Below are 24,180 nucleotides of genomic sequence, written 5' to 3' on the forward strand. Positions count from 1 at the left end.
GGCTACACAGGCACACAGAAGGTGGATACCTTGCTGTAAAGAAAAAGGTGTTCTGGGCCAGGTGCAGTGGCTCAAGCCTGTAATCCCAGCACTTTGGGAGGCCGAGACGGGCGGATCACGAGGTCAGGAGATCGAGACCATCCTGGCTAACATGGTGAAACCCCGTCTCTACTAAAAAATACAGAAAACTAGCCGAGCGAGGTGGTGGGCGCCAGTAGTCCCAGCTACTCGGGAGGCTGAGGCAGGAGAATGGCGTAAATCCGGGAGGCGGAGCTTGCAGTGAGCTGAGATCCAGGCGACAGAGCGAGACTCTGTCTCAAAAAAAAAAAAAAAAAAAAAGAAAAAAGAAAAAGGTGCTCTGCACGATGGCTCACACCTGTAATCCCATCACTTTGGGAAGCTAAGGCAGGGGGATCGCTTGAGCCCAGAAAGTCAAGACCAGCCTGGGCAACATGGCAAAACTCCATCTCTACAAAAAGTATAAAAATGAGCTGGTGTAGTGGTGCATACCTGCAGTCCTAGCTACTGGGGAGGCTGAGATGGGAGGATCGCTTGAGCCTGGGAAGTCAAGGCTGCACTGAGCTGAGATCATGCCACTGCACTCCAGCCTAAGTATTCCTGTCTCTAAAAGAAAAACAAAAAAACAAAACAAAACAGAACAAAAACAAAAACAAAGAAACCCACCCAACAAACTAGGAATAGAAGGGAATTAACTCAACATGATAAAGGGCATTTATGAAAAACCCACAGCTAACACTGTACTCAGGGTTGCAGTGAGCCATGATTGTGCCACTGCACTATGCTGGCCTGAGACCATCTCTCTCAAAAAAAAAAAAAAAAAAAAAAAAAAAAGGAGAAAGAAAAAGGCATCTCTTCCCCTGACAGATACAGCCTTGCATCAGGACACACAGCATGGTGAAAGGAGAGCAGGTTGGGTTTTAGCTACCTCTCCATCCTTTGTGTACCCTAGCACCCTTGTGCAGTGCCCAACCTGCACATCTGTACTCAGCAAGTGTGTTGGTGTCTTTGATGAGTGGTATCAGTGGACTGTATAGGGAGATAAGAGCCAGACTGGAGTTCCTTCGAGAGAGAGGAATGGGAGACAGCCAGCATGGACAACTTTTTCAAGGAGCTTTGCCATAATAGGTAAAGAGAAATGGGATGGTAGCTGGGGAGTGGAAAGTAATTAGCCAAATGAGGGTGCGTGAAGGGGAAGGCATCCCAGGCAGAGAGCCTGCCTAAGCAAGGGGAGGTCACTAGAAATGGTTGAGGGGGTATGAGTGTGGGAGGGGTCCTAGGACATCAAATTTGAAGTGGGAAGTGTCAGGAGAGGGGACATAGAATCGGTGAATTGGGGCCTTCATCTTGGGGTTGTGGGGGTGCTGGGGACAGGGGCAGGTTACAACAGAGCTGTGAACACAGTAGGTGCTCATTGAGCTCTCTGGGATTGGTCTGGGGAATCCCTACCCAGGCGCCCCTCCTGGGCCTCAGTCTTCCAGCTGGAAGATGGGAGAGTTGGGTGTTTTAGCGGCCTCTGAGTCAAGCCTCTTGTGGGTTGGACCCAAATGAGTCCCTCCAATTGGAGGATCCCTCTGTCCCTGCCCAAGGTGCTGACCATGCCCAGTGCGGCCGGGCACCCCCATAACTTTCATCCTCCCTGGGGACCAGTCAAGGGCCAGGCGGTAAACCATGGGAAAAGGCCCCTCCGTGTGCAAGGGTCTTTGGTCCAGCCTTGGCACCTGCTTCTTATGAGACCCCCTCAGGTGAGGAGGTGGAGTGGGGGAGGAAAGGCAGGTCACTTGGAGGAACAGGGAGAAGCTGCCCATTCTTCTTTCCCTTGAGGAATGGGGGAAACACAGTCTATTCTGGCTCCTGGGTAGGGGGATGCTGACCCTGCTGTCTTCCTTTTTCTTTTCTTTCCTTTTCTCTTCTTTTCTTTTTTCTTCCTTCCTTTCCTCCCTTTCCTTCCCTCCCTCCCTCCCTCCCTCCCTCCCTCCCTCCCTCCCTTCCTTCCTTCCTTCCTTCCTTCCTTCCTTCCTTCTTTCCTTCCTCCTCCCTTCCTTCCTTCCTTCCTTCCTTCCTTCCTTCCTTCCTTCCTTCCTTCCTTCTTTCCTCCTCCCTTCCTTCCTTCCTTCCTTCCTTCCTTCCTTCCTTCCTTCCTTCCTTCCTTCCTTCCTTCCTACCTTCCTTCTTTCCTTCCTTCCTCTCTCTCTCTTTCTTTCTTTCCTATTCTTTTGACTGAGTCTTGCTTTGTCACCCAGGCTGGAATGTAGTGGCACGATCTTGGTTCACTGCAACCACTGCCTCCCGGGTTCAAGCAGTTCTCTTGCCTCAGCCTTCAGAGTAGCTGGGATTACAGGTATGTATCACCAAGCCCAGCTAATTTTTGTATTTTTAGTAGAGATGGGGGTTTCACTATGTTGGTCAGGCTGGTCTCGAACTCTTGACCTCAAGTGATCCAGCCCGCTTTGGCCTCCCAAAGTGCTGGGATTACCGGCGTGAGCCACCATTCCCAGCCTGACCCTGCTGTCTTTCAGAAGGCACAAGGAACAGTAACAATACTCCCCTCTCCAGTGTCCATTGCATCCGGAACACTCACACAGAGCCCACCTGTGGCCTTCTGGCAGCCCTCTGAGCTCTTGGGAGCTAGTCCCACTTGACGGAGGGGAAAGGAAGGTTCAGTAAAGGGTACAGCTGCCCACAGCCACACAGCTAGGAAGTGTGGGGTGGGAGGACTGGACTAGAACCCGGGTCTCCTTGCCCCTGCCACAGGCTCCCAGAGCTACGAAGGACAGGGGACAGATCCAGGGGGCAGAAACTAGGTTCTGTGTGCCAGCCCAGTGCAAGTTAGCTGGAGAGACAGCTGTGTCTACCTTTCCTCTTTCCCTGTTCTTTCCTTCCACGTAATTTATTAAGCCATGCTGAGAGTTAGATGCTGAGGATACACTGTGAACCCTTTCAAGGGGCTCAGAGTCCATCCGGTGGACAACAATTAAATAATGCATTCCATGAGTAAGTCATCATTACAGCTGGAACAGCCATGGCCCATTGAGTGCATCTGTGTGCCAGGTCTTGAGCACATTAGCTCTTTCGGTCCCATCCTAGCCCCACAAGAGGGGGCCTGTTACCATCCTCATTGGGCAGATGAGGAAGTAGGAGCCCAGAATGGTGGTCCAGCTGTGACTTGAAGGCATGGGTGCAAAGGGTGAGAAGTGTGGTATCTAAGCCCTGCCACGTGCACTTCTCTCCACAGCTCCTGCTGGTCGCCACCCTTCTCTACCTACAGGTAGCAGAGGGCAGGGAGGCAGAATGCAGGACAGCAGGGAAGCCAGGCTCCCTCTGTGCCCTTTAAGATCCTGGGCACCTGCACAGAGAGTGGCTGGCTTGTTTCTGGGCTCTGTGGTAAGGTCCTAGGGTTTGATGGGCAGTGAAGGATGTGGTCTGAGTGCCCTCTTAGTTGACCAGCTGTGCTCACAGATTTAGACCTTCTGGGACTGTGAGCAAGTGACTTATGCTCTTCAAGTCTCAGTTTTCTCATCTGTAAAATGGGTTTTGAGATGTTTTGAGATTGTTTTGAGAATTAAATATGACACATGAACAGCACTTGGTAGATGCTTGGCTGTCAGAGGTGTCACCATGGTTGATGAAGTCACAGCTCCTACTGTTGCCCAGCTTGAAGGGAGGGAGACTATACACAGCTCAGACCCCACACCTCCAATTACTGCCACCCTAAGAGGTCAGCAAATCCTCTTCCTGCTCTCTAAGAAGAGTCCATGTCTGTGTGTTCATGGTGGAAAGAAGGTCAGAGAAGCCTTCATGGGGGAAGGGGCATTTAAGGAGGAATTTGAGGGTTCAGTAGTTCACCGAGCGCAGCAGGATCAAGGCCCCACTGGGCAGAGTGTGGATCATCTGCTGAGGTCTGGAGATGGAAGCAACTGGGTGTGGTGACCCCCCAGGGGCTGGAGTAGGGGAGGGGGTAGAAAGTGGCCTCCAGTGGCCAGGCCTGACTCTATCCTGATTTCCCTTCTCCCACGCACTGGGCCTGCTACCCCCTCCTTAGATCCCTGTGGGTGGGGGCCCTTTAACATCTCTCTGAGAGGCGGACTCTTACTCTCCAGGTGCCTCACAGCCAGGAAGTTCTTAATGGCTAGCCCAGGTACAGCCAGTCAACCCTCTTCTTCAGTTAGAGTCCTGGGCTGAGAGGGGGCCTCAGGGCCTTGACTTGCCCTTGGGGAGACACCATGGGACAGGTGCCTTGCTTGGGAGGCGGTTTCCTCCATCCAGGGCACCCTCTGTCTCTCTCTGTCTCCTTATATCTGCCCAGGGAGGCTTCCCCTTGACCTGGCACTGGGATGTGGATTCTTGGTTGGACCCACCCGTCACCTCCTGCCTCCCTCGGGGTCTTTCTCCTTTGTCTCTTTCTCCTCCCTCCAGCCTCCTCCCCTCCCACTCTGTCCCGAGTTTCCTTCTCACCCCACAGCCCAGGTCTCCCTCCCGTCTGTCTGTCTCTAGGTCTCAGGGGCTCAGTCTCACTCTCTGAGATCCTTCACCTTGGTGCCCCGCACTCCCTGCTCCTCTCTTGGTAGGGTCTCCCGGGGGCTGGAGTGTGTGTCAGGGAGTTGGGGGGCAGGGGTCACTCCCTGAACAAGGACCCGCCCCCTCCACCTCCAGGGCCTGGCGGGTCCCGAGGGCTCAGGTTCTAGGCCGGAGGGTCCTGCCTGGGGGGCGGAGGTGGTTGGATCTGGCAGGGGGTTCGAGGACGGCAGGGGCCCGGCGGGGCTAGGAGGGGGCGGAACCTCGGGCGCTCCCCTCCCCCCCTTTCTTAAAGGGCCCGCGCGGGGCAGGGCGGGACAGGGTGGGCCGCGCCCTCCCCGGCACCCTTGGGGTCCCGGGGCGAGCGCTGCGCGGCGGGCAGACAGGGCTGGGGGCCGTGCTCCCCTCCCGGCTCCGCGCCCGCCGCTCGCGCGCCCGCAGTGCCCCCGCCCTTCCCCGCCCTTCCCGCTCCTCCCTCCTCCTCCTCCTCCAGCTCACGGCTACGCTCCCTCCCTCCTGCCGTCCGTCCCCCTCGCTCAGCCTCTCCACACCGCGGCTCCGGCACCTGAAGGGACGCGGGCGGGCGCGGGCAGCTCCGACCGGCGGCGGCGGGGCGGGACGGGCAGCCCGGCGGCCTCCGATGGCCCCGCCGTGAGAGGCCGGACCCGCGGCGGGGACCAGCAGCGGTGAGTGGGGCCGCGAGGCTCCGGGACCCAATCCTACCCGCTGGCGGCCAGGCTGGGGCGGGAGCGGCCGGGGAGGGGGCCGCGTGCGGGGTGGGGGGCGCCGCCCTCGCCCTCGGTGCCCGCCCGGGTCCGCTAACAAAGCTACATTTCCAGATCAATTCCGCGGCGTCTGGAGCATCAGAAGGATACGGTTGTCATGGAGATGGGGCCGAGAGAGGAAGCCCGGGCTGGCCGGGTCTGGGCCGGGGAGAGGAGGCGCCGCGGGAAAGCCCGAACCCAGCCTGAGGGAGGGTGGGGGCTGCCGGCCCGATTGTCTCTCGGCTCCGCGGCCCACTACCCTCTCCCCGCTTTTGTATAATCTCGGGGTACGCGTGTGCGTGGGGGTTGCCAGTGGCAGCTTGGTGGCCGGGGATCGGGGCGTTGGGTACCGGGGCCTGCCGGCAGCCACCTTCACGAGGCTGCAGCTTTGAGGATTTATTTCTGTTTCCAGTTTCCCAACTTTGACAGCCCGGCTTGGCGGCCAGGCCTCCTCGGTTCTGCAGCTAGAGCGGGGGCTCGCACGGGGGCGTGGCAGGCAGGGCTGAGGAGGCACATAATGGCCGAGGCGGCAGTGGGAGGGAGGGGTCCCAGGAGCGGGCTGCTGGGGCTGGGTGCAGAGGGAGTCCAGATTGGGGACCACCCTGCCCAGCGGGCCCCCTCCTCGGAGGAGGTATTCAGATATTCCTAGAGAATGCAGGGACTCCCTGGAATGATCACTGGGGGCATTGTTTTTGCATTGCCCACCCCTTTGTCTTGGGGCCATCTTGGGGGGGCCAGGAAGAGAACAGGGAGCAGAAGCAGCAGTCACAATGGAAGAGGGCCTAAGACTCCTGGCAGCCTGGGGATAGGCCAGGCTGAGCTTGATGGGGATCAGGGAGAGGGCTCAGGGTTTGGCCAGGGCAGGTGGGCAGCCTGGGTTTGGACTTTCCTGGGTTCCCCAGTTCCTTTTTCTAGATCCTACAAACAAGAGCTGCTTAATGGTGGTTGGGGGTGGGGGTGGGGGTCACTGGGCTGGGACTGCCTCCAAACCCAACCTGTGGCCCAGGGCAGATGCAGTCATTCTGTCATTCTTCCACCCTCTCCCCAGGAGGTTAGGAACCTGTCTTCCAGGGAAGCTACAAGTTCTGGGGCCTGCGATCTCCGAATCAGTAAAGTGTACCTGCTGTCCTCTCAGCAACCCCTTTTCCCAATATATGCTGGGAAGCAGTGGCTTTTGAGTGGGGCTACTGCAAAGTTTGGTCCTGGGAAACATAGCAGGTCCCTAGAGTTTGGCCAGAGCCCCCAAAATATTCCCACCCAGTGGGGTGAGTAGGTGGGTGTGGCTCAGCTAAAGGAGGATGACTGGGTTGTCCTTGAAAGGCCTCCCTCACTGGTGCCTCTTGTGAGGTTGAAGTCTCAATGCTTGGGTGAATTGCACCCTGCAGCCCAGGGATGCCCTGAGAGGCCTCCCTCCTGCAGCTTGTCCTGGCCTGACAACTATGGGGTGCATGTTCCACAAACAGACCTGACCAATAGTGCCCCCAGGGTCTTCCCTAAAGGGAGAGAGCAAAGATAGCTGGAAAGAATGACTTCCTGCTGTAGACAGGACTGAGAGAGAGAGTGGCTGGGGGGCATTACTTCACCCAACTTCCATATATGGAGCATATGTGCTAAGTACCCTCATAACAGTCTTTAGAGGGAGGCACTACCCTTATTCCCATTTTGTGGTAGAGTTGCTTGTTCAAAGTCACCTGGTTAGTAAGTGGCAGAGTGAGGATTTGCACTTTGCCAGAACTCTCTGATACTCAGACCTGTGTCCCCATCCTCTCCTCTTCTTCCCTGGAGATACAACTTAGAAGAGAGGTGGGAGGTGGGATAGAGTGCCTGTCCATCTGGGCAAGGGGATGATCTTGGGAAAAACAAGCACTAAGCTGGAGTTTCCTAGGGAGGTGGGATCAAGGCATTCCCATTCCGGACATTGGCTTGCAGGAGATCAACACTGCCTCTCGTGACAGACGATGCTCTAGACCTCCTTTGCCAGATGGTCTTTTCCAGGAAAATCTGTTTTGAGCGGCATCTTATGTCTGAGGCTCCGTATTTAGACTGGCTCTCTGAACAGGAGGATACACTTAGGCTGTCGCCCCTCGAGGGGTGTTTGGGGGAGTTGGGTGGGCTTGGGGCCAGACCTGGCTCCTTGCCACAGCTCAATGGAGGGGGAGGAGCCCATGTTCCTGCCCTAGTCTCCCTGGAGCCAGCTTGTTTTCCTTGTCCCTCTAAGCCGGTTTGCCCACAGGTGAGTCCGCTTCCTCAGGGTCTAGCCCCCTTTTCAGCTGGTAAGCCACTCCAGCGCTGTGCCTGCCTGGCCTGGGGTAACTCAAGCGTCCAGCCCAGGGCTGGCCCACAGCTCTTCTTGCTCAGATTTGTGGGCTGCCCTGGGGAAGGAACGTCCTCTCCTCTGACTCCTGCCCCAAAATCCCAACCTCTGAGCTCCTCTCTTCGGAATGTCTCCCTCCACTCCCTTCCTTCTCCCACCTTACTTTTTATCTTGTCAAAGCTGATAGTATGGTAAATACCCACCTACATACCCTTCACCTAGAGACCTAGATTTGCCAGTTGTTAACATTATGCCACATTTGTTTCTCTCTCTGTCTCTTTCTCTCTCTCTCTCAACCTTTTGAAAGTAAATTGCCAACATTATAACACTTCACTTCTAAATACTTCAGCATGAATTTCCTGAGACAGGGACATTTTTCTACAAAGAGAATATATTGTTATCATACTCAAGAAGTTTAGTAATCATCCAATTTAACCTAACATGTCGTCCATATTTAAATTTCTCTAATTGTCTCAGTAAAGTCCTTTATAGCTGTTTTTTTTTTTTCTTTTTTAATTTGATCATGGACCATACATAGCATTTAGTTGTTATGGCTCTTTAGTATTCCAATCTGGATGAATTCCTGACTTTTTTGAAAAATTTTTTATGACATTGTCAATTTTGAAGCCTTGTGGTATATCTCACATTCTGGATTTGTCTTCTTGCTTGCTCATGATTAGAGTCAAGTTAACCATTTTTGGGCAAGAATATCCCATAGATGATGTCATGTCCTTATCAGTGCATGATATCGGGAGGCACCTGTTATTAGCTTGTCCTGTAGTAGGTGGCAGTAAGTTAGGTCACTTGGCTCAGGGGTCCCTGTATTTCAGTTCTATTCCTCCCCCTTCCCTACCTCCAGAAGCTTCATCTGCCTGGTAATCTGCACACCAGGTCAGCAAATCTGACTGAACCCCTACATCAGACCAGATGCTGGAGAATAGAGAAGCAGACACAAACTTTCAGGGAGCTCGAAACCTCAGGGTTGGGGGTGGGGGAACCACAACTCAGACAGGTACTGTTGGTACGGGAGAGGGGAGGCCCAGAGAAAGTAGTGAGAGGCACAGCAAGGGGAGAGGGCATGGGGCGGCCAGACAGGAAGGCAGGCCCAGGCTATAGCTAGCCTGGAATGTGGGCTGAGGGGCTGGCCTTTTCCCCAAGGGCACTTCAAAACCAGTGAAGGGTTTTGAAGAGGGGATGATGAGGCAGTTTGGAGTGCTGGAAAGGCACTCTGAGGAGGATGGAGTGGGGCTGACTGGGCCAGCACATGGGAAAGAGACCAGCCAGGAGGCTGTGGCAGTGCCCAGCACAAGACACGGGGGACTGGATTGGGGCTGCTGCGTGTGGCACATAGAGGGAGTGGAGTTGTGTGGTTTGGTGGCCCTGCTGGGAGGGTGTTGCTGGTGGGGGACTGTGAGAAGGGGATGGAGCTGGGAGAGATTTAGGAATCAGAATGGACAGGCCCTTGTACCTGACTGGAGGTGGGGAGAGTGGGAAGGATGAGTTCATGTAGTGGCTTGGGAAGGGAGATGGAGGTTTTGAGTGTATGAGGTCTGAGGTGCTTTCCAGGCCAGAGGAATGGTGTGTGGGAAGCTCATTTGGTGGCCCCAACTGTGGCCCCCTTGCAGAAGCTCATTTTGAGATGTGGGCAGAAAAAAGAGCCACACATAGCCCACAGCAGAGAATGGATGGTGGGCTTCAGGCACCAGCAGGGGAGGGGCCTGAGCAGGGCTAGGCCAGCTCAGATGGCAGTTGCCCGTGTGGAAGCCAGGATAATCCTGTCGCTAACTTGCAGACCCCAATTCCCTTACTTCATTTTGCCTCTTCACAGTTGCTTGGCAAAACCCCAACCCTGGTTAAATCCAGTGCCTGGCCTACCCCAGCTCCTGCACATGCAGCTGAATGGGGCTGAGCAAAACCACTGCCCTGACTGTTCTTACTTTCAGTCCAAGCCCATGAACTCTGAACTTCAGGTGGGTCCTTAGTGCAGTCCATCAGGCACAGCACAGGTTCTGAGGTTGTTGCCTCTCCCCTATGCTAGATGCTAGATGGCTCTTTCACACTTGCTCTTTGTGTGTGTGTGTGTGTGTGTGTGTGTGTGTGTGTGTGTGTGTGTGTATGTGTAGAGATGGGGTCTCACTATGTTGCCAGAGCTGGTCTTGAACTCCTGACCTCAAGTGATCCACCCTCCTTGGCTGCCCTCCTGGGCTTCCCAAAGTGCTGGGATTATGGGCCTAAGCCACTGCACCCGGTCATCACTTGCTCTTCTACCCTCACCCGCCCGCCTCTCCCACCCTTCCTTTCAGCGGATAATCTTTGAGAAAATATAAGCAGTCAGAGCGTCCTGAGGCTCCCAGCGCCATACTCACTGTCTGCCGGTGTCTGCACTCACTGCTCTGCTTTCTTCTGTCTCTGTGGGCAAAGCGTTCCTGCTCCTGGTTAAGGCCACCCCTCCACTTGTGCAGAGATCCTGGCCCCTTGTGTCTGCTTGAGAACATCACTCCGGCAGGGCCCCTGCCTGCATTATTGGGTCCTCCTCTTTGCTAGAGCATCCCATCAGCAGGTATCTTGCTGTTATTTCTTTTATCTTAAAAATGGTTCTGGCTGGGCATGGTGGCTCACACCTGTAATCCCATCACTTTGGGAGGCTGAGGTAGGTGGGTCACCTGAGGTCAGGAGTTCAAGACCAGCCTGGCCAACATGATGAAATTCTGTCTCTACTAAAAATACAAAAATTAGCCGGGCATGGTTGTGGCACCTGTAATCCCAGCTACTTGGGAGGCTGAGGCAGGAGAGTTGCTTGAACCCAGGGGCAGAGGTTGCAGTGAGCTGAGACTACGCCACTGCACTCCAGCCTGGACGACAGAGAGAGACTCCATCTCAAAAAGAAAAAAAAAAAAAAAAGGTCTCTTGTGTTCTCCAGCCAGCTACTGCTGCATCTCTCTCGTCCCCTTTGCAGAGAAACTTCCAGAAGGGTTGTCTAGACTCATTGTCTCCACATCCTCTCCTCCCCTCTCTCTTGACTCCGCTCTTATTGGACTCCACTCCGCTGACCTCTCCTCTCAAGGTTATCAGTAATGTTCCTGTCGCTGCACCCAGTGGTCAATTCTCAGGCTTATTGGCAGCATTTGACACGTCCAGTCTTCCTCTTCCTTGAAATATCTTCCATGGATTCCAGGACACCCATTCTTCTGTTTTCCTCCTACCTTGTGGATTGCTCCTTCTCAGCCTCCTTTGCTGGTTCCTCTTCTCCCCCTCCCACCTCTTGATATCAGGGTGCCCCAGCACTTGCCCTGCACAGGCTCTCTCCCCTGTCTCCACTCCTCCGTACAGATCCCATCCAGTCTTGTGGCTTTAAGTACCACCTATGTGCTGCCAGCTTCCAAATTTAAATCCCAAGTCTCAACCTCTCCCCCGAGCTCCAGGAGCCAATACAGCATCTCAACTTCCCTGTCTGCCAGGCACCCCCCCTCAACTTGCCCTTATTTTCCTCCCCAAACCTGCTCCACCCAGTTTCCCTTCTTGAGTGGTAACTCCATCCTTCTAGTTGTTCAGGGCACAAATATTGGCGTCACTCTTGGGTCCCCTCTCTCTCTACTGCCCCATGTACAGCCCATGGATGGGTGAGGCTTTAGAGTGCCTGACTTCCCTTCAGTGGGCCATGGGCAAGAGAGAGGAGGTGACAGTGAAATGGCCCAGCACAGCCCCTTTCACACACGCTTACTTCGTACCACATGCTGTTGTATTTTCATCAAGGAGGCCACAACCTGCAGACCCTGAGCTGAAGTCCTAAAGAGGAGACAAGACTGGACAGGGAAGAGGAGGGAGAGGAAGGGAGGACTCGGCTAGGGAGAGATGAAGAGAAGCTATATAACACAGAGATTGGGGAGGGGGTGGGGAGGAAGGTATATATACACAGAGATTGGGGAGGGGGTGGGAAGGAAGGTCACAGTGGGGGAGGCAGAGAAGGAGAGGAGTTGGGGGGCATGGACAGAGAATGTGAGGACCTAGAGGGTGTAGGATATGTGAAAACCGGGCAGAGAGAAGGGAGGAGGAAGCTTCTTGGTTTCTGTCTCTTGGCTGTTGAAGCAGACTGTGGGGAGCTGCTCAGAGGTGGAGCTCTCTCAGGTCTGCCTTTGCCCAGGTGTTGTATCCGAGGCTGGGCTGGTTGGGAGGATTTGCACTTGGTCAGTCCATTGTAGCTCTCAGGATTCAACTCTCAACCCACAGGCTCATATTAGCCTGTGGGCTCCATGAGCCTGTGGATTGAAGCAGTATGAGTCCAGTGCCCTCTGAAGTTGGAGGAAGGTGGCCCAGTGGTCATTCTGGCTGTGGACTCTCTTGACCAAGACACCTTAGTCCTTTGTGGTTCCTGATAACTGAGGGTTCACCCCGTAGGGAAGTCAGTTGGGCATAGAGTCACCAGCTGTAAACATGATTTGAAATTTGACAGCAGACATTGTGGATTTCATTAGTGTTAAGGGCTCTTCAACCAGCATGCAGATGTATGCAAATGCTAAGCAAATGAAGGTACCAGTTGGCTGGAGGGTTGGGGAGAGAAGCAAGCTGGGAGATGTCCAGGAATGACCTTTGTGGAGCGAGCCCCAAGGGCCCCTGAGAATCCCAGCAGAGCACACGCAGGTTAAGATGTCCGTTGTGCATGCAGCCCGGGGGCTTCTGCTTGCCTGGCCATGAGAACATGAACCCAAGGCAAGGGCTGGTTCCCTGGTGGTCACACTGAGAGAAGGAAAGCAGGTGGGGGTTGGTCATCACTCCAGACTGGCATTACCTGAAAGGTGATGGGCATCTTTAAAGGGGGCGTAGGTTCCTGGCCCTTGCCCTACATTTGTGTGTCCTGAGATGGAAAGATAGGAGTGAACCTGGCCTTGGGTGAGGATGTTAGGAGGGTAGGACAGTAGGGACCTCAGCTGCCTTGAGAAAGGGAGAGGGTGCCCTCTCTGGTTCCCCTCCTGGCCCCACGGGAGTCTTTCATTTGCCTCCACCCTCAGGCTGGGCTTCTGAAGCCCTTTCCTCAGAACTTGCTCTGACAGCTGCCAAGGACGAATATCCACTGGGTGCCGGCTGAATGGCCTGTGCTGTGTGCTGCTGTCCCGGGCATGACCCCTCTGGGGGTAGCTAGCTTGGTTCCTTGCAACCCCTAGAAGGTTTTGGGAGGCAGCAGCCCTCCCTTGAGCACTGAACACATGCCATCTCCTTTAGTCCTCACAGGTGCCTTGAGAGGACAAATACTGTCGGCATCCCCCATTTATGGAGGAGGACACCGAGCTCAGAGAGGTGGGCAGTTTTCCTGAAGTCACACAGCTCGTGGGTAGCAGAGCTTGGATTTGGAGCCAGGTCTTTCTGAGCACACAGGTAGGGGCACTGACCCGCTCTCTCCTGGACTGTCTCAGTCTGAGGCCCTTGCAGCACAAGGCGGTCCAAGCTGGGAAGACCAAGTGGGTTAAGAGGGTTTGGGGTCATTTTAGGATGTGGAATCTGGGAAGTTCCCGAGGCTCCTGGGTGGGCATCCCTTCCAAATTATCCTGGGCATCTCCCTGGGCAGTTGGGAAGTGGAGGAGGCTGGCCTGGGCTTAGGGAGGGGGCCTGGAGCTCTTGGAGGTGGGAAGATCCTTAACTCCAGGCCTCTTGGTTGGCAGAGGCTACAAGGGAGCATGGTAAGGGGGGCCCAGCTGAGGACTCTTCCTGGCAGCACCCTACTGCCCATGCTGCCAGTGGCCTAGCAGGTCCTGTGGAGCCCTGGAGCAGTCTAGGCCTGGCCATCCTAGGCCCCATTGCGGAGTGGGGGCATAGCTGTTCAGGGTCTGTTATGAACACTCCCTACATGCCACCTGTTTGCACCAATCATCTTTTAAGTGTCTGTGTGTGTCATGTATGTTCATGTGTGTTGACATGTGTTTATCTGAAGATGCTAGCTCATGTGCTAAAATCTGGGTGGTCTAGGGAATTTTGGGTAGGGATTTTGGGGAAGAGTAGTGAGCCAATGGGGGTGTTCAGCGTGGGTTTCCAGGGGGCAGAGAATAGGTCCAAGAAAGTTTTATTTGCCAAGTAGCCCTTATGGAACTCTCTCCAAGTATCCAATGTCAGATGGCAGGTCCTTGGAGATCGTCCAGGTTAGGGTATGGAATTAAGGATGGATAGGGGGCTTTGAGCCTTTCCAGATATACTCTAAATATTGCACACATTTGTGAGATTTCCGGGGCAGGATCCTCCATCAAGTGTACAAAGAGGTCCAGGACTTGGAACTGGTTAGGGATCGATGGTGCACGTGGGGACATGAGGCCAGAGAGGGGTTTTTTGTGCCCAACTTCCCCTAGCCCACTGGAAGCAAAATGAGGGTCCTGGTGCTCCTAGATTTGCTTCCCTGGGTCAGCTGTGGTCTCAGCCTTGCCACCACACTGACATACATTCCAGAACAATTTTCTCTGATCCCAGTCCCTTCTGCATACTCAGGATGGTTTTGACCTGGATGCCCGATGATGTAGATCTTACTGCCCTTAACGTAGCCCCTAGGACTGCCGGTGCCTTGTCCACCTTTCCAGGCAAATCAGGGGGATTGCCTCATTAGCGGCTGCCCAGTTCCCTCTGTGTGTGTGTGTGCGTGTGTGTGTCTGTGTGCGTGTGTGTGTCTGTGTGTGTGCATGTGTGTGCGCGCACGTGTGTGTGCATGTGTGTGCGCGCACGTGTGTGTGCATGTGTGTCTGCGTGTGTGCGCGTGTGCGCGCGCGTGAGTGTGTGCATGTATGTGCGTATGTGTGCATGTGTGTGCACGCACATGTGTGTGCATGTGTGTGCACGTGCGTGTGTGTCTGGGCATGTGTGCATGTGCCAACCCATGCCTGCATTGTATGTCTGCTTTCAGGTCCTGCACCCATGCACTTGCCCCTGTGTCTTACAGAGCATGCTGGCCCCTGGAGCCCTCCCTGGTGGGCCCCCACCTCCAGCCCTGTCCTTGGGTTTCCCACAGTCCCTGGCTTGGATCCCACCATAAAAAGGGTCTGTAAGATTATTTCTTTGACAGTCTAGCATTCCATCAGAATCTCAGCCTTGCTGCTTTCCAGCTTTGTGACTCTGAGCAGTTCCTCAACCTCTCTTAGCCTCTGCCACAAATAGGCATGATGATAATCCTTGTTATTCATCTAACAAATACTTTTAAAGTGCCTACTGTGTGCCAAGCATTGCATTGGACTCTGAGGAGACAGCCATGAACATGACATAGTCCCCACCCTCACTGAACTTACATCCTAGTACAGAGATGGGCAGGGAATCAGTGAACACATAGAAAAGGGAGCTTCAGTTCTACTGAGTGCTATGGTGCTCCATGGAGGAGTGTGATGGAGTGCCAGGGGTCAGAGAGGGCCTCTTTCAGGAGGCAGTGTTGGAGTTGAGCCCTGAGTGGCAGAAGAGGCTCTTTTAAAGATCTAGGGAAAGAGCATTCTAGGCCAAGGGTATAGCTGGTGCAAAGGCCCTGAGGTGGGAATGAACTCAGGGAGCAGAAAGAAGGCCATTGTGGCTGATGTGGGAGAGCCTGAGGGCATGGGGTAGAGGGCAGCAGAACCAGCTCCTGCAGGACCTTTTCAGGCCATGCTGGGGAGACTGGATTCTAATCTAAGAGAGATGGTTAGAGGACTATGAGGAGGGAGGGAGGGAGGTTTGTGTTTTTGCAACTCCCTCCAGCTGCCACAGGGAGAGTGGGGAGGGGGACAGAGTTGTTCAGGAGAGCTGAGACCCAGGAAGTGCACTCAGCCCTGGCAGTTGGCTGAGCCAGGGTTCCACTATCATTACAGGACCCACCTCAGCTGGTGCTGAAAAGAGGCTGCTGAGCCCAGGGTCATTCCAAGGGCTGAGGCTAGTGGGAGCCCCTGTCTGGAGAGGGACTTGGATCAGGCCAAGAGAGGCTGCGGGGGATCTTGGCCAATGTCAGCCTGTCATTTGCAGGCGTCTCCTTGGGATGTGTGCCCAGTGGCCTGGCTGCGCCCGCTCCCCTGCTCTCACCAGCAGGACTGGAGGTGGGAAGGGCCACTGCTTTGGGCCAACTCTCTTGGTTGAGGGTTTGGGCCCTTGATCTCCTGGGAGGTTTTGGCGGGGGTCCTGGGAAACTGGGGGCTCATTCTGCGTCTTCAGCCCATCTAGCTGCAGAGGGAGGCTACTCCTGGGTTCTAGAGACAGCTACACTGTGGGACCTCAGGCAAAGCCTTTCTGGGTTCTGTGCCTCAGCCTTCCTCATTTGTCAAATATGGTGGTAGAAAGAGTGGAGCACAGCTGCCTTTCATCCTTAACCTTGTGGTGAGTTTGCCCTTCCTTGGACCTTAGCTCTCTCAGTGTTCATGACATTAAGTTTCCCACTGGCCCTGGGGGAGAACAGAGGTGATACTCCCACTCTGTAGATTGGCTTACAAAGGCAAGAGGGAGCAATGATGAGTCCCAGGACACACAACGGTTCAAAGTGAGCACATGGGGCATAGTCTTACACCTCTGCTCTAAAACCTCCCCTCTATGCTGCCCTCCCCTGGACTCAGCAAGAGAGGGGGTTCTGGCTCAGCTACTTCTGGGCTCAGCTGGTCTGCAGTCCAGGCAGGGACTCTGGGCCCCCCGCCCAGAGTAGAACTCAATGCTGCCCCTTGTCTGCCCACCTCCAGAAACAAAGGACATGGCCCAGTGCCTGGTGTTGGCAGGACCTCCATCCTGCTCCCTGCTAAAGCAGGACATAGCAGGGCAGGTAGGGCTGGAGCTAGCCCGAGGCAGCTGCTGGAAGTTGGGGGTGGGGTGGAGGGGGTCTTCCAAGAGGTCCTCAATCTGTCCACAATTCTAGCTTTGGTGCTGGTGTAGGCTAAGCATCAAGTGAAGCTGCTGATACTCTTAAACCTCAGGTTTCATGGAAGCTTAGGCAGAGCCCTGACTCAAGGTGGTGGACTCAAGCCAATGCTCATCCAGGCCCCTGGGCTAGAAAGCAGGTCAGAGGACTGGAACTCAGGCAGCAGGCCAAAAGCCCCCACTTCTTTTTCCTTTCTAAATGTCCCCCCTCCCCCCACCCTCAGTTGAGTCTCAGTTGAGAAGGTGACTTCTTGTTTTTCCTCCTCTGAGTATACAACCAGAGGGAACGGATTGAAATAGCAACTACAGCAGCAGGGATTTAGGGCAGACCAGAAAGAATTCCTTACTCAGTGCTCAACCTCTGGAGGTCCCCGATGTCCTAGGATCAGGGCCCAGATATTTTAGAGCCTAGCTCTTCAGATGTTTAAAAGTCTGTGGGCTTTTTTTTTTTTTTTTTTAAAGTAAAAATCTCCCTTATGCAGTCATCAAAATTCTAGGAGGTAAGGGTCAGTGTAAATGGGCGGGGGTCCCAGGTCTGTCTGTTCTGCCCTCCTCTTTTCTGCTCCATATTTGAAAACCCAGGTTAAATAATCTTAACTGGACTGTGGTGGCTGAGCTTCCCACAAGGGCCCAGAATTCCTGAGAAGAGGACCCACCTCCCTCCCCAGGCTCTTGTTCTTTAAGTGGGACTTTTCTTTTGGAGCCTACCTCAATGTTCCCACACTTGCCTCATTATAAGAATCACAGAGGACCATACCCCTTCCCTGTAGCTTCTGGTTCTGGAGGTCTGGGGCACGGCCTGGTAATCTGCATTGTACCAAGTCCCTCAGGTGGTGTTTATGACCAGGCAAGTATAGGAAGTTTGAGCTCACTTATATCCCTGTTGTTGCCCCTGCAGCTCATTCTGCTGCAGCCCAGAAGGCTGGCCAGTCCCTCTCCTGCAGCCTCTCCTGAACCCCCAGCATCCCTCTCCAGAGCAGAGTGGTAGCCAAGGCCCAACAAGGGGAGGAAGGAAGTGGCCCAGCCAGAACTGGGAGAAATGGCCCAGATTCCTGCTTCTCTCCAGGGCATTTGGAGGGGCTGATCTGTGTCCCCACTGGCAGAGGACACTTGGGGAGGGGGTTAGCCTAGCCTAGGTAGGGCCAGGGGCAGAGAGGGGAGGAGGAGAGAGCCAGAACACAGCCTGTTACACATTACATCTGCCCTCTCCATCTGGGATTAGGTTGGGCAGGAAGCTTTTGGGAAATGTGGGCTGGTCCCAACCCGTTTGAAACAGTGGAGGTGAAGATGATGGGTAAATGGGTCTCCTCATTTTACAGACGAGAAACAGACCCAGAGGGAAGTGGGGCTGGCCTGGGCAGGCCAGTGAGGAGGCCTGACCTGGACGCACACGAGGTCATGCAGGGAGTTGGGCAGAGCAGGGCCTGACTCTCCTTCCAGTGCTCTCCCCAGAGTGCCCCTTGGCGGTCTCCTCATGAGTCCTTCCTTGCAGGTGGGCGAGCTCTGATAGGGGCCCGGGAGTGGAGGGGAACCCCAGGCCTCCCCCTTCCTCCCAGACAACTGGGGCTCTGGGCTGTGTGTGTGGTGGAGGCAGCCTGGGCTCTGAGAGGCTCCTGGGTGGCGCCGCCCGCCCAGCACCCTGGACAGCGCCCCACGCTGGGCTATCCCTGGCTGTCTCCAGGCTTCACTTTGGCTTCTGGGGTGGGCCCTGCTCCAATTAGGCTGCGTCTGTTGACTTCCTTGCCTCCTCTCTGAACTCCTCCTTGAAGATAGCCTCCCAGCCCAGTTCCCTCCATTAACCACAAAGGTAAGGTTCTCTCATCTCTGGCTCCTGGAGCCAGGGCAAGAACGCGGGAAGAGGCTAGGAGACCGGCTGCTGTCAGTCTGTGGTTTGTCACCATCACTCACCAGCAGGAATGGGAGGGGGCCCTGCTGGACGCTTCTCCACTTCCTCCCCACTTGGATCATCCTCAGAGGGCTTTGGTGAACTCTGGCGGGCACAGCAGAGACACAAAAGGTAACAGGAAGGGCAGGGACTAGGGCACAGTGGGCTGGCCAGGGTCAAGGGTGAGGTGAGGTGGCTGCTTGGACAAGGCAGTGAGAGCACCATGGCCCAAACCCACATTCCAGCCAGAAGGGCCCCGAGAAGATCGTCTCGGCCATCTCCCACTTCCAGGCAGGCTGCTCTGCCACTGGTCCTGCTGGACTTCAGGCGCCCCCCAGCCCCAGCCCTGTCTGACTGGTTCTTCCTCTCTCCACCCGCTGCCAGGTCTAGAGGAGTCCCAGGAGCAGCCAGGACAGGCGGAAGCGGTGGCTGCCATGGAGGAGGACAAACTCTTATCTGCAGTGCCTGAGGAAGGTGATGCCACCCATGACCCCAGCCCGGAGCCTGAGGAGGATCTGGGGGTCCGGAATGGAATGGCCAGTGAGGGCCTGAACAGCAGCCTCTGCAGCCCAGGGCATGAGCGAAGGGGCACCCCAGCGGACACTGAGGAACCCACGAAGGACCCAGACATGGTCTTCCGTGGCCTCAGCCTTGGCCTCTCTCTCACCAATGGCCTAGCCCTGGGGCCAGACTTGAACATTCTGGAAGATTCAACAGGGTCCAGGCCCTGGAGGGCTGGCGTGCTGGCAGAGGGAGATGATGCTTCTAGAAGCCTCTGCCCAGATGCTGAGGACCCTCAGCTGGGGTGAGTGGATGTCTTGCTATGGGAGCTCACCATATTTGGCTACTCTGTTTTTGTGTGGCCTGGGCCTAGCCACTTAGTTTCTCTGGTTCTTGTGTTTCTCATACATAAAATGGGGATTTCATATCCCTCTTTTGCCCAGATTCTGGGTGTTTTGAAAGAACAGAGCTGCTGTCAGTCTGTGGTTTGTCAGAACCACAGACTGACTTTGATGGAGAACTCAAAGGCCAGCAGATTGGGGGGCTGAAGGTTGTGCCATCATGAGCTGCTTCTATGTGGGTTGTAGGGGGTGGGGAGTGCTGCCCTCCCTCCATCCCAGGCTGGGCATTTGAATTCCAAGTCCTTTTAAAATGCCCAATGTGAAAATTAATCTGGTTCATCCCTCTGCTTCCTGGAAATCCTTCAGGAAAGCCCAAATCCTTCAGCTGACTCCGGGAAAGCAGGCTTTGGGCTTTAATCCCTCTCAGCTACTCTCACCTGCAGTAATCGTCAGGAAGTTCTACCAGGGATCTCATTTCAGTCCTGCTTGTTGGAGTTACAGCCCAATTTCTATTGTCCTCAGCAGATGGTGGAGAGACCTGGAGTTTTGGGGGTGTGTTGGACAAGCAGAGCAGGGAAGGGACAGATAAATGTCTAGAGGGCACCAGGGTGGGCTGAGAAAAGAAGGCATTTAGAAGTCTTAGTGTGCGTAGTTGCAGGCTCTGGCCTGAACAGGCAGTGTACGGGTAGTGTGTGAGCGTGTGTGGGGGCATGAGTGTGTGCTTGCCCTGCATGTCGTGTGTGCACAGGGATGTGTGAACGTGTTGGTATGCAAGGGGATGGTGGCTGTGGGCTGGGAGTGTTGCTGCCCCTGGCCTAGACATTTGTGGCTGCACGTTTGGGCGCATGTACATGTTATGTAGGGATAAGTGTCTCTAGGTCTTCGTGGGCAGGAATGTGAGTATGTGGGGTTGCGTGTCTGTGTCACTGGCTGTGCCATGGCCATAAGCGTGTTTCCATCCAGGCAGGGTCTAGGGCAGCCCCATAGCTGGCAGCGGGGTGGGGGCAGGGGACTGGGGCTTCTTAGAGCACACCGTATTGAGGTGGCATCTTTACTTGGGATGGCGAGGCTGGGGGCAGTTGGAGGCTTGGAGATTGGACTGATGGTCTTCAAGCTCCCATCAGGGCCACTCCTCAGGCTTGCTCAGTTGCATGAGGAGGTGGGAGATGGGGGGTCCTTTGGTGGCTCTGACCCTGGGCTGAGAGCTCCCTGCAGGCAGGGCTCTGTCTTGTTTGATGTCTCTAGTGCCCAGCACAGGCTTGGCAGAGGTGTCTTTACTGGGCTGACTTTGGGTATTTGCCCTGGTGGCCAGGGCAATGGACCTTCTTTCCCCTCCTTTCCTTCCAGAGGTCAGTAGAGGAAACTTCTACCCCAGCCCCTGCCAGGCATTCTGTGCCTTTTAGATTTCTGTCCCCCTCCCCACTTTGTTCCTTGGCAGGAGAGAGCCTAATAAGGCTGCAGTCTCAGCTCCTGCTGGGGCTGGAGTGGGAGTGCCTTCTCCAGGAAGCATACTGGGACAGAATCTTAGGCACTGTGGGGCCAAGGAGATGTTTGAGGGGCAGGGGCACTTCCCAGTCCTCCAAATACAACTCAGTCTCTGCTACGCAGCAGGGGCTGGGGGAAAGTAGGGCATGACCAGAGCCTCAGGGGAGGCTGATGCAGAGGGAGGGGCGTGCTTCTTTACCCATCATGGGCCTCGGTTGATCTGAAATGGGCCGGGCTCAGCCTGCTGTGTTTTTTCCTTGTGTCTCTTCCTGTTGCTGGCTGTATCTTCCATCTCTATCCTTGTCTGTCTAGCTCTTTCTTTATCTCTCTCACGTTCTGTCTCTGTTGTCCTCTCATATCCCTTTCCTCTGTCTCTTTCTTGTCCTCCTCTCATGGTCTTACTCTCTCAGTCTCTCTCTCCTTCCTTCCCTGTGTACCTGCTCGTGTCTCTGGTGGATAAGAATCTTCCCAGCCTCCTCAGTTCATCTGTGTGCGATGCTGTCTTCCAGGTGCTGGAGATGAACAAAACATACTAACCCCTTGCTCTCATGGAGCTTGTAGTCTAGTAGGGAGACCGACGATAAATATTAAAACAATGAATACTTATATAGTATGTTGGAAGGAGATAAGTGCTTTGGGGAAGAAAAAGTAGGAAAAAAGGGGCTGGGGTGTTTAGAGGCAGCTTATGGTTTAGATTGGGAGGTCTGGGCAGTCCTCACTGAGAAAGGGATGTGGAAGGAGGGTTTTAGCTGGGGAAGAACACTTTGGGCAGAGGGAACAGCCAGTGCAAAGGCCTCTTTTGGGGGACAGCACAGGGTCCTGCAAGGGCTTGGAAAGCATGGGTAGGGCCATGGGGCTAAAAAGCACATGTTCATTCACCCAGCACATCGTTCAGCTAGATGTTCCGAGCACCTACTCTGTGTGGGGATGCTCCCTGGCTTTGCAAAGCTTTTGTTCTGGAGCTGGGGAACATACAGTAAACAGGAGAAAAGACAGAATCTTACATGCTGGGAAGGTCTGAGGAGTAAATAAACAGATCCGGAGCAGGAGGCCAGTGTGCTGTGGGCCTGCCTCCCCTGCTGTCTCTGAGGAGGTGGCAGTGAGGCCAGACCTGACAGCTGGGATGTGTTTGGTTGAGCTAAGAACCTCCCAGGTTGAGGGAAGAGCAATATTATGACCCAGTGTGACACTGGTTGTGATAGGAAAATGTTCACATTGCTTTGAGAGCCTGGAGGAAGCAGCCCTCTATGCCGGGCTGGGGGATGAGGCCTTATATTCATTCATTTAGACACATATCTGATGCCCACTATGGCCCCGGCCCCAGGTCTGCTCTTTTCCCTGCAGTATTCCCAGTACCCAGCCCGGTGTCTGGCACCTGTGCTCAGTCAGTATTGGCTGAAGGGATAAGTGAATAGGATGGGGGGTGGTGTGCCCCTAGGGGGCTCCCAGGCATAGATGAGTGCAGTCACCAGCACCTGTACTGGGGATACCTTGGCAGGATGGTGACTGGCTCCTTGCATCCCACAGGTTGGATGGTCCTGGGGAGCCAGATGTGCGGGATGGCTTCAGTGCCACGTTTGAGAAGATTCTGGAGTCAGAGCTGCTGCGGGGCACCCAGTACAGCAGCCTCGACTCCCTAGATGGGCTGAGCCTCACCGATGAGAGTGACAGCTGCGTCAGCTTCGAGGCCCCCCTCACACCCCTCATCCAGCAGCGGGCTCGTGACAGCCCTGAGCCAGGGGCTGGGCTGGGCATTGGGGACATGGGGTTTGAGGGGGACATGGGGGCAGCTGGTGGTGATGGGGAGCTGGGCAGCCCCCTGCGGCGCTCTATCTCCAGCAGCCGCTCTGAGAACGTCCTAAGCCGCCTGTCTCTCATGGCCATGCCCAATGGATTCCATGAAGATGGCCCCCAGGGCCCAGGGGGGGACGAGGATGATGACGAGGAGGACACAGACAAGTTGCTGAACTCAGCCAGGTGAGGCAGGGCCCAGGCTGGGAGCTGGGAGAACCACTGAGCAGATAGGGAGACTGAGACCCAGAGTGGGCAAAGCAGATTAGAGTGACTCAGTATCCAGAGTCAGCACGCCCTCTTCAAGGTCACCTGGTCCACCCTCTGCATCCAGACTTCCCACCCTGCGTCCTGAGGTTTCATTCTGCTCTTCCAGGCCTTCTCAGCCCCGGTAGAAGTGGGGAGTCAGGGAACTATGCTGTGAGTTCACTTGAGAGGCTCTTCTGAAAGTCTGATTTCATTCCCTCCTGCTGCGGTGGAGCTTCTTTCCCTATTCTGGCCCCTACATGGTTTGCAGTGGCCTGGGGAAACCTCCCAACCTCCTCCAGGGCCTTTGACCCTGGGCCTCTGACCCTACTCCTCCACCCACCTTCCATCTGCAGTGACCCCAGCCTGAAGGATGGCCTGTCAGACTCAGACTCTGAGCTCAGCAGCTCGGAGGGGTTGGAGCCTGGTAGCGCAGACCCATTGGCCAACGGGTGCCAGGGGGTCAGTGAAGCTGCTCGTCGGCTGGCACGCCGCCTCTACCACCTTGAGGGCTTCCAGCGCTGCGATGTGGCCCGGCAGCTGGGCAAGAAGTGAGTGTGGTCTCCCCCGCCCCCAACCCCGGGCAAACCTCGTGTCTTTCTCAGCCTCAAGGGGTTGTGGGTGACCTTCTTCAGGGGTGCCTTGTGCTGGGGGGTGGCTCCCAACAGTTCCCCGAGGACACCTCCTCCCGCCACTGTCCTCATTCCTGGCCTCGCCCTAAATCTGTTTCCTTTCTGGGCTGCTTGGGCGAGGCTGATGCTCTTGGGGAGGGGTGGTGGCGGGCGGCCCCTCGGGGCTGGGGGTGAGGGATGTGGGATGTGGTTATGGGGCCACCATGAATATGAGGACAGAGAAGCCGGCAGCAGCTGGGCCCAGTTAATGGGGCCAGGGAGAGAGGAGAACCTGGGCCTCGGGGGACACCTCTGGGACCCAGAGCTCAGGAAAGGGCTTCTGGCCTTCATTAAGCACTACTGTCTACTGGGACCAGCTGAAGGGGCTGAAGCCCCCAAAGCCCACACCCTGGCCTTCAGACCGGGTGCAGAGGGAACTGGCTAGATGAGAGCCCCAAGGGGGACCAGGGGACAGGCGGGATTGCAGGACCGAGGAAGTCTGTCGGCACATCCTGCGCACCTCTGACCACTGGTGTGTTCACCTGCCACCTGCCTCTGGCCCTTTTACCTGGAGTGCTTCCCAGGATCCGCATTAAGGCTCTGAGCTGTGCAGGAGCAGGCCTAGCCCTGCAGCACTGCTCACAGGGCTGGGAGACAGTCCAGACCCTTGCCCATGAGTGGGAGGTGACATGCAGGCTTTAGGCCTCAGGACACCCTGAGGGCAGCTCAGGTCCTGGATCCTCCTCTTCTCCCTCCTCTTCTCTCTCCCTCCACTTCTCTCTCCACCCCCCGCAGCCTCCACGCTGCTCCTGCACCGGGTCCCTGACAACCGCACCAGCCCAGAAATCACAATTCAGATGCCCTCACCTCTTCTGTTGGA

The 24,180-nt window shown here is 55.4% G+C and overlaps 1 protein-coding gene across 1 annotated transcript in view; it reads left to right on the forward strand.

Moving 5' to 3' along the window:
• Positions 1-5,051: 5,051 nt before the first annotated feature.
• Positions 5,052-24,180, forward strand: part of PSD2 (pleckstrin and Sec7 domain containing 2) — a 49,373-nt gene continuing 30,244 nt past the window's right edge. The window contains exons 1-4 of the mRNA XM_030927678.1: positions 5,052-5,219; positions 18,710-19,130; positions 22,180-22,629; positions 23,046-23,240. Coding sequence (XP_030783538.1) covers positions 18,760-19,130; positions 22,180-22,629; positions 23,046-23,240 — 1,016 coding nt within the window. The 5' untranslated portion in view covers positions 5,052-5,219; positions 18,710-18,759. The remainder of the gene's footprint in view (positions 5,220-18,709; positions 19,131-22,179; positions 22,630-23,045; positions 23,241-24,180) is intronic.

The sequence above is a fragment of the Rhinopithecus roxellana genome, chromosome 3 (assembly GCF_007565055.1).
Source record: "Rhinopithecus roxellana isolate Shanxi Qingling chromosome 3, ASM756505v1, whole genome shotgun sequence".
NCBI classification, from domain to species: domain Eukaryota; kingdom Metazoa; phylum Chordata; class Mammalia; order Primates; family Cercopithecidae; genus Rhinopithecus; species Rhinopithecus roxellana.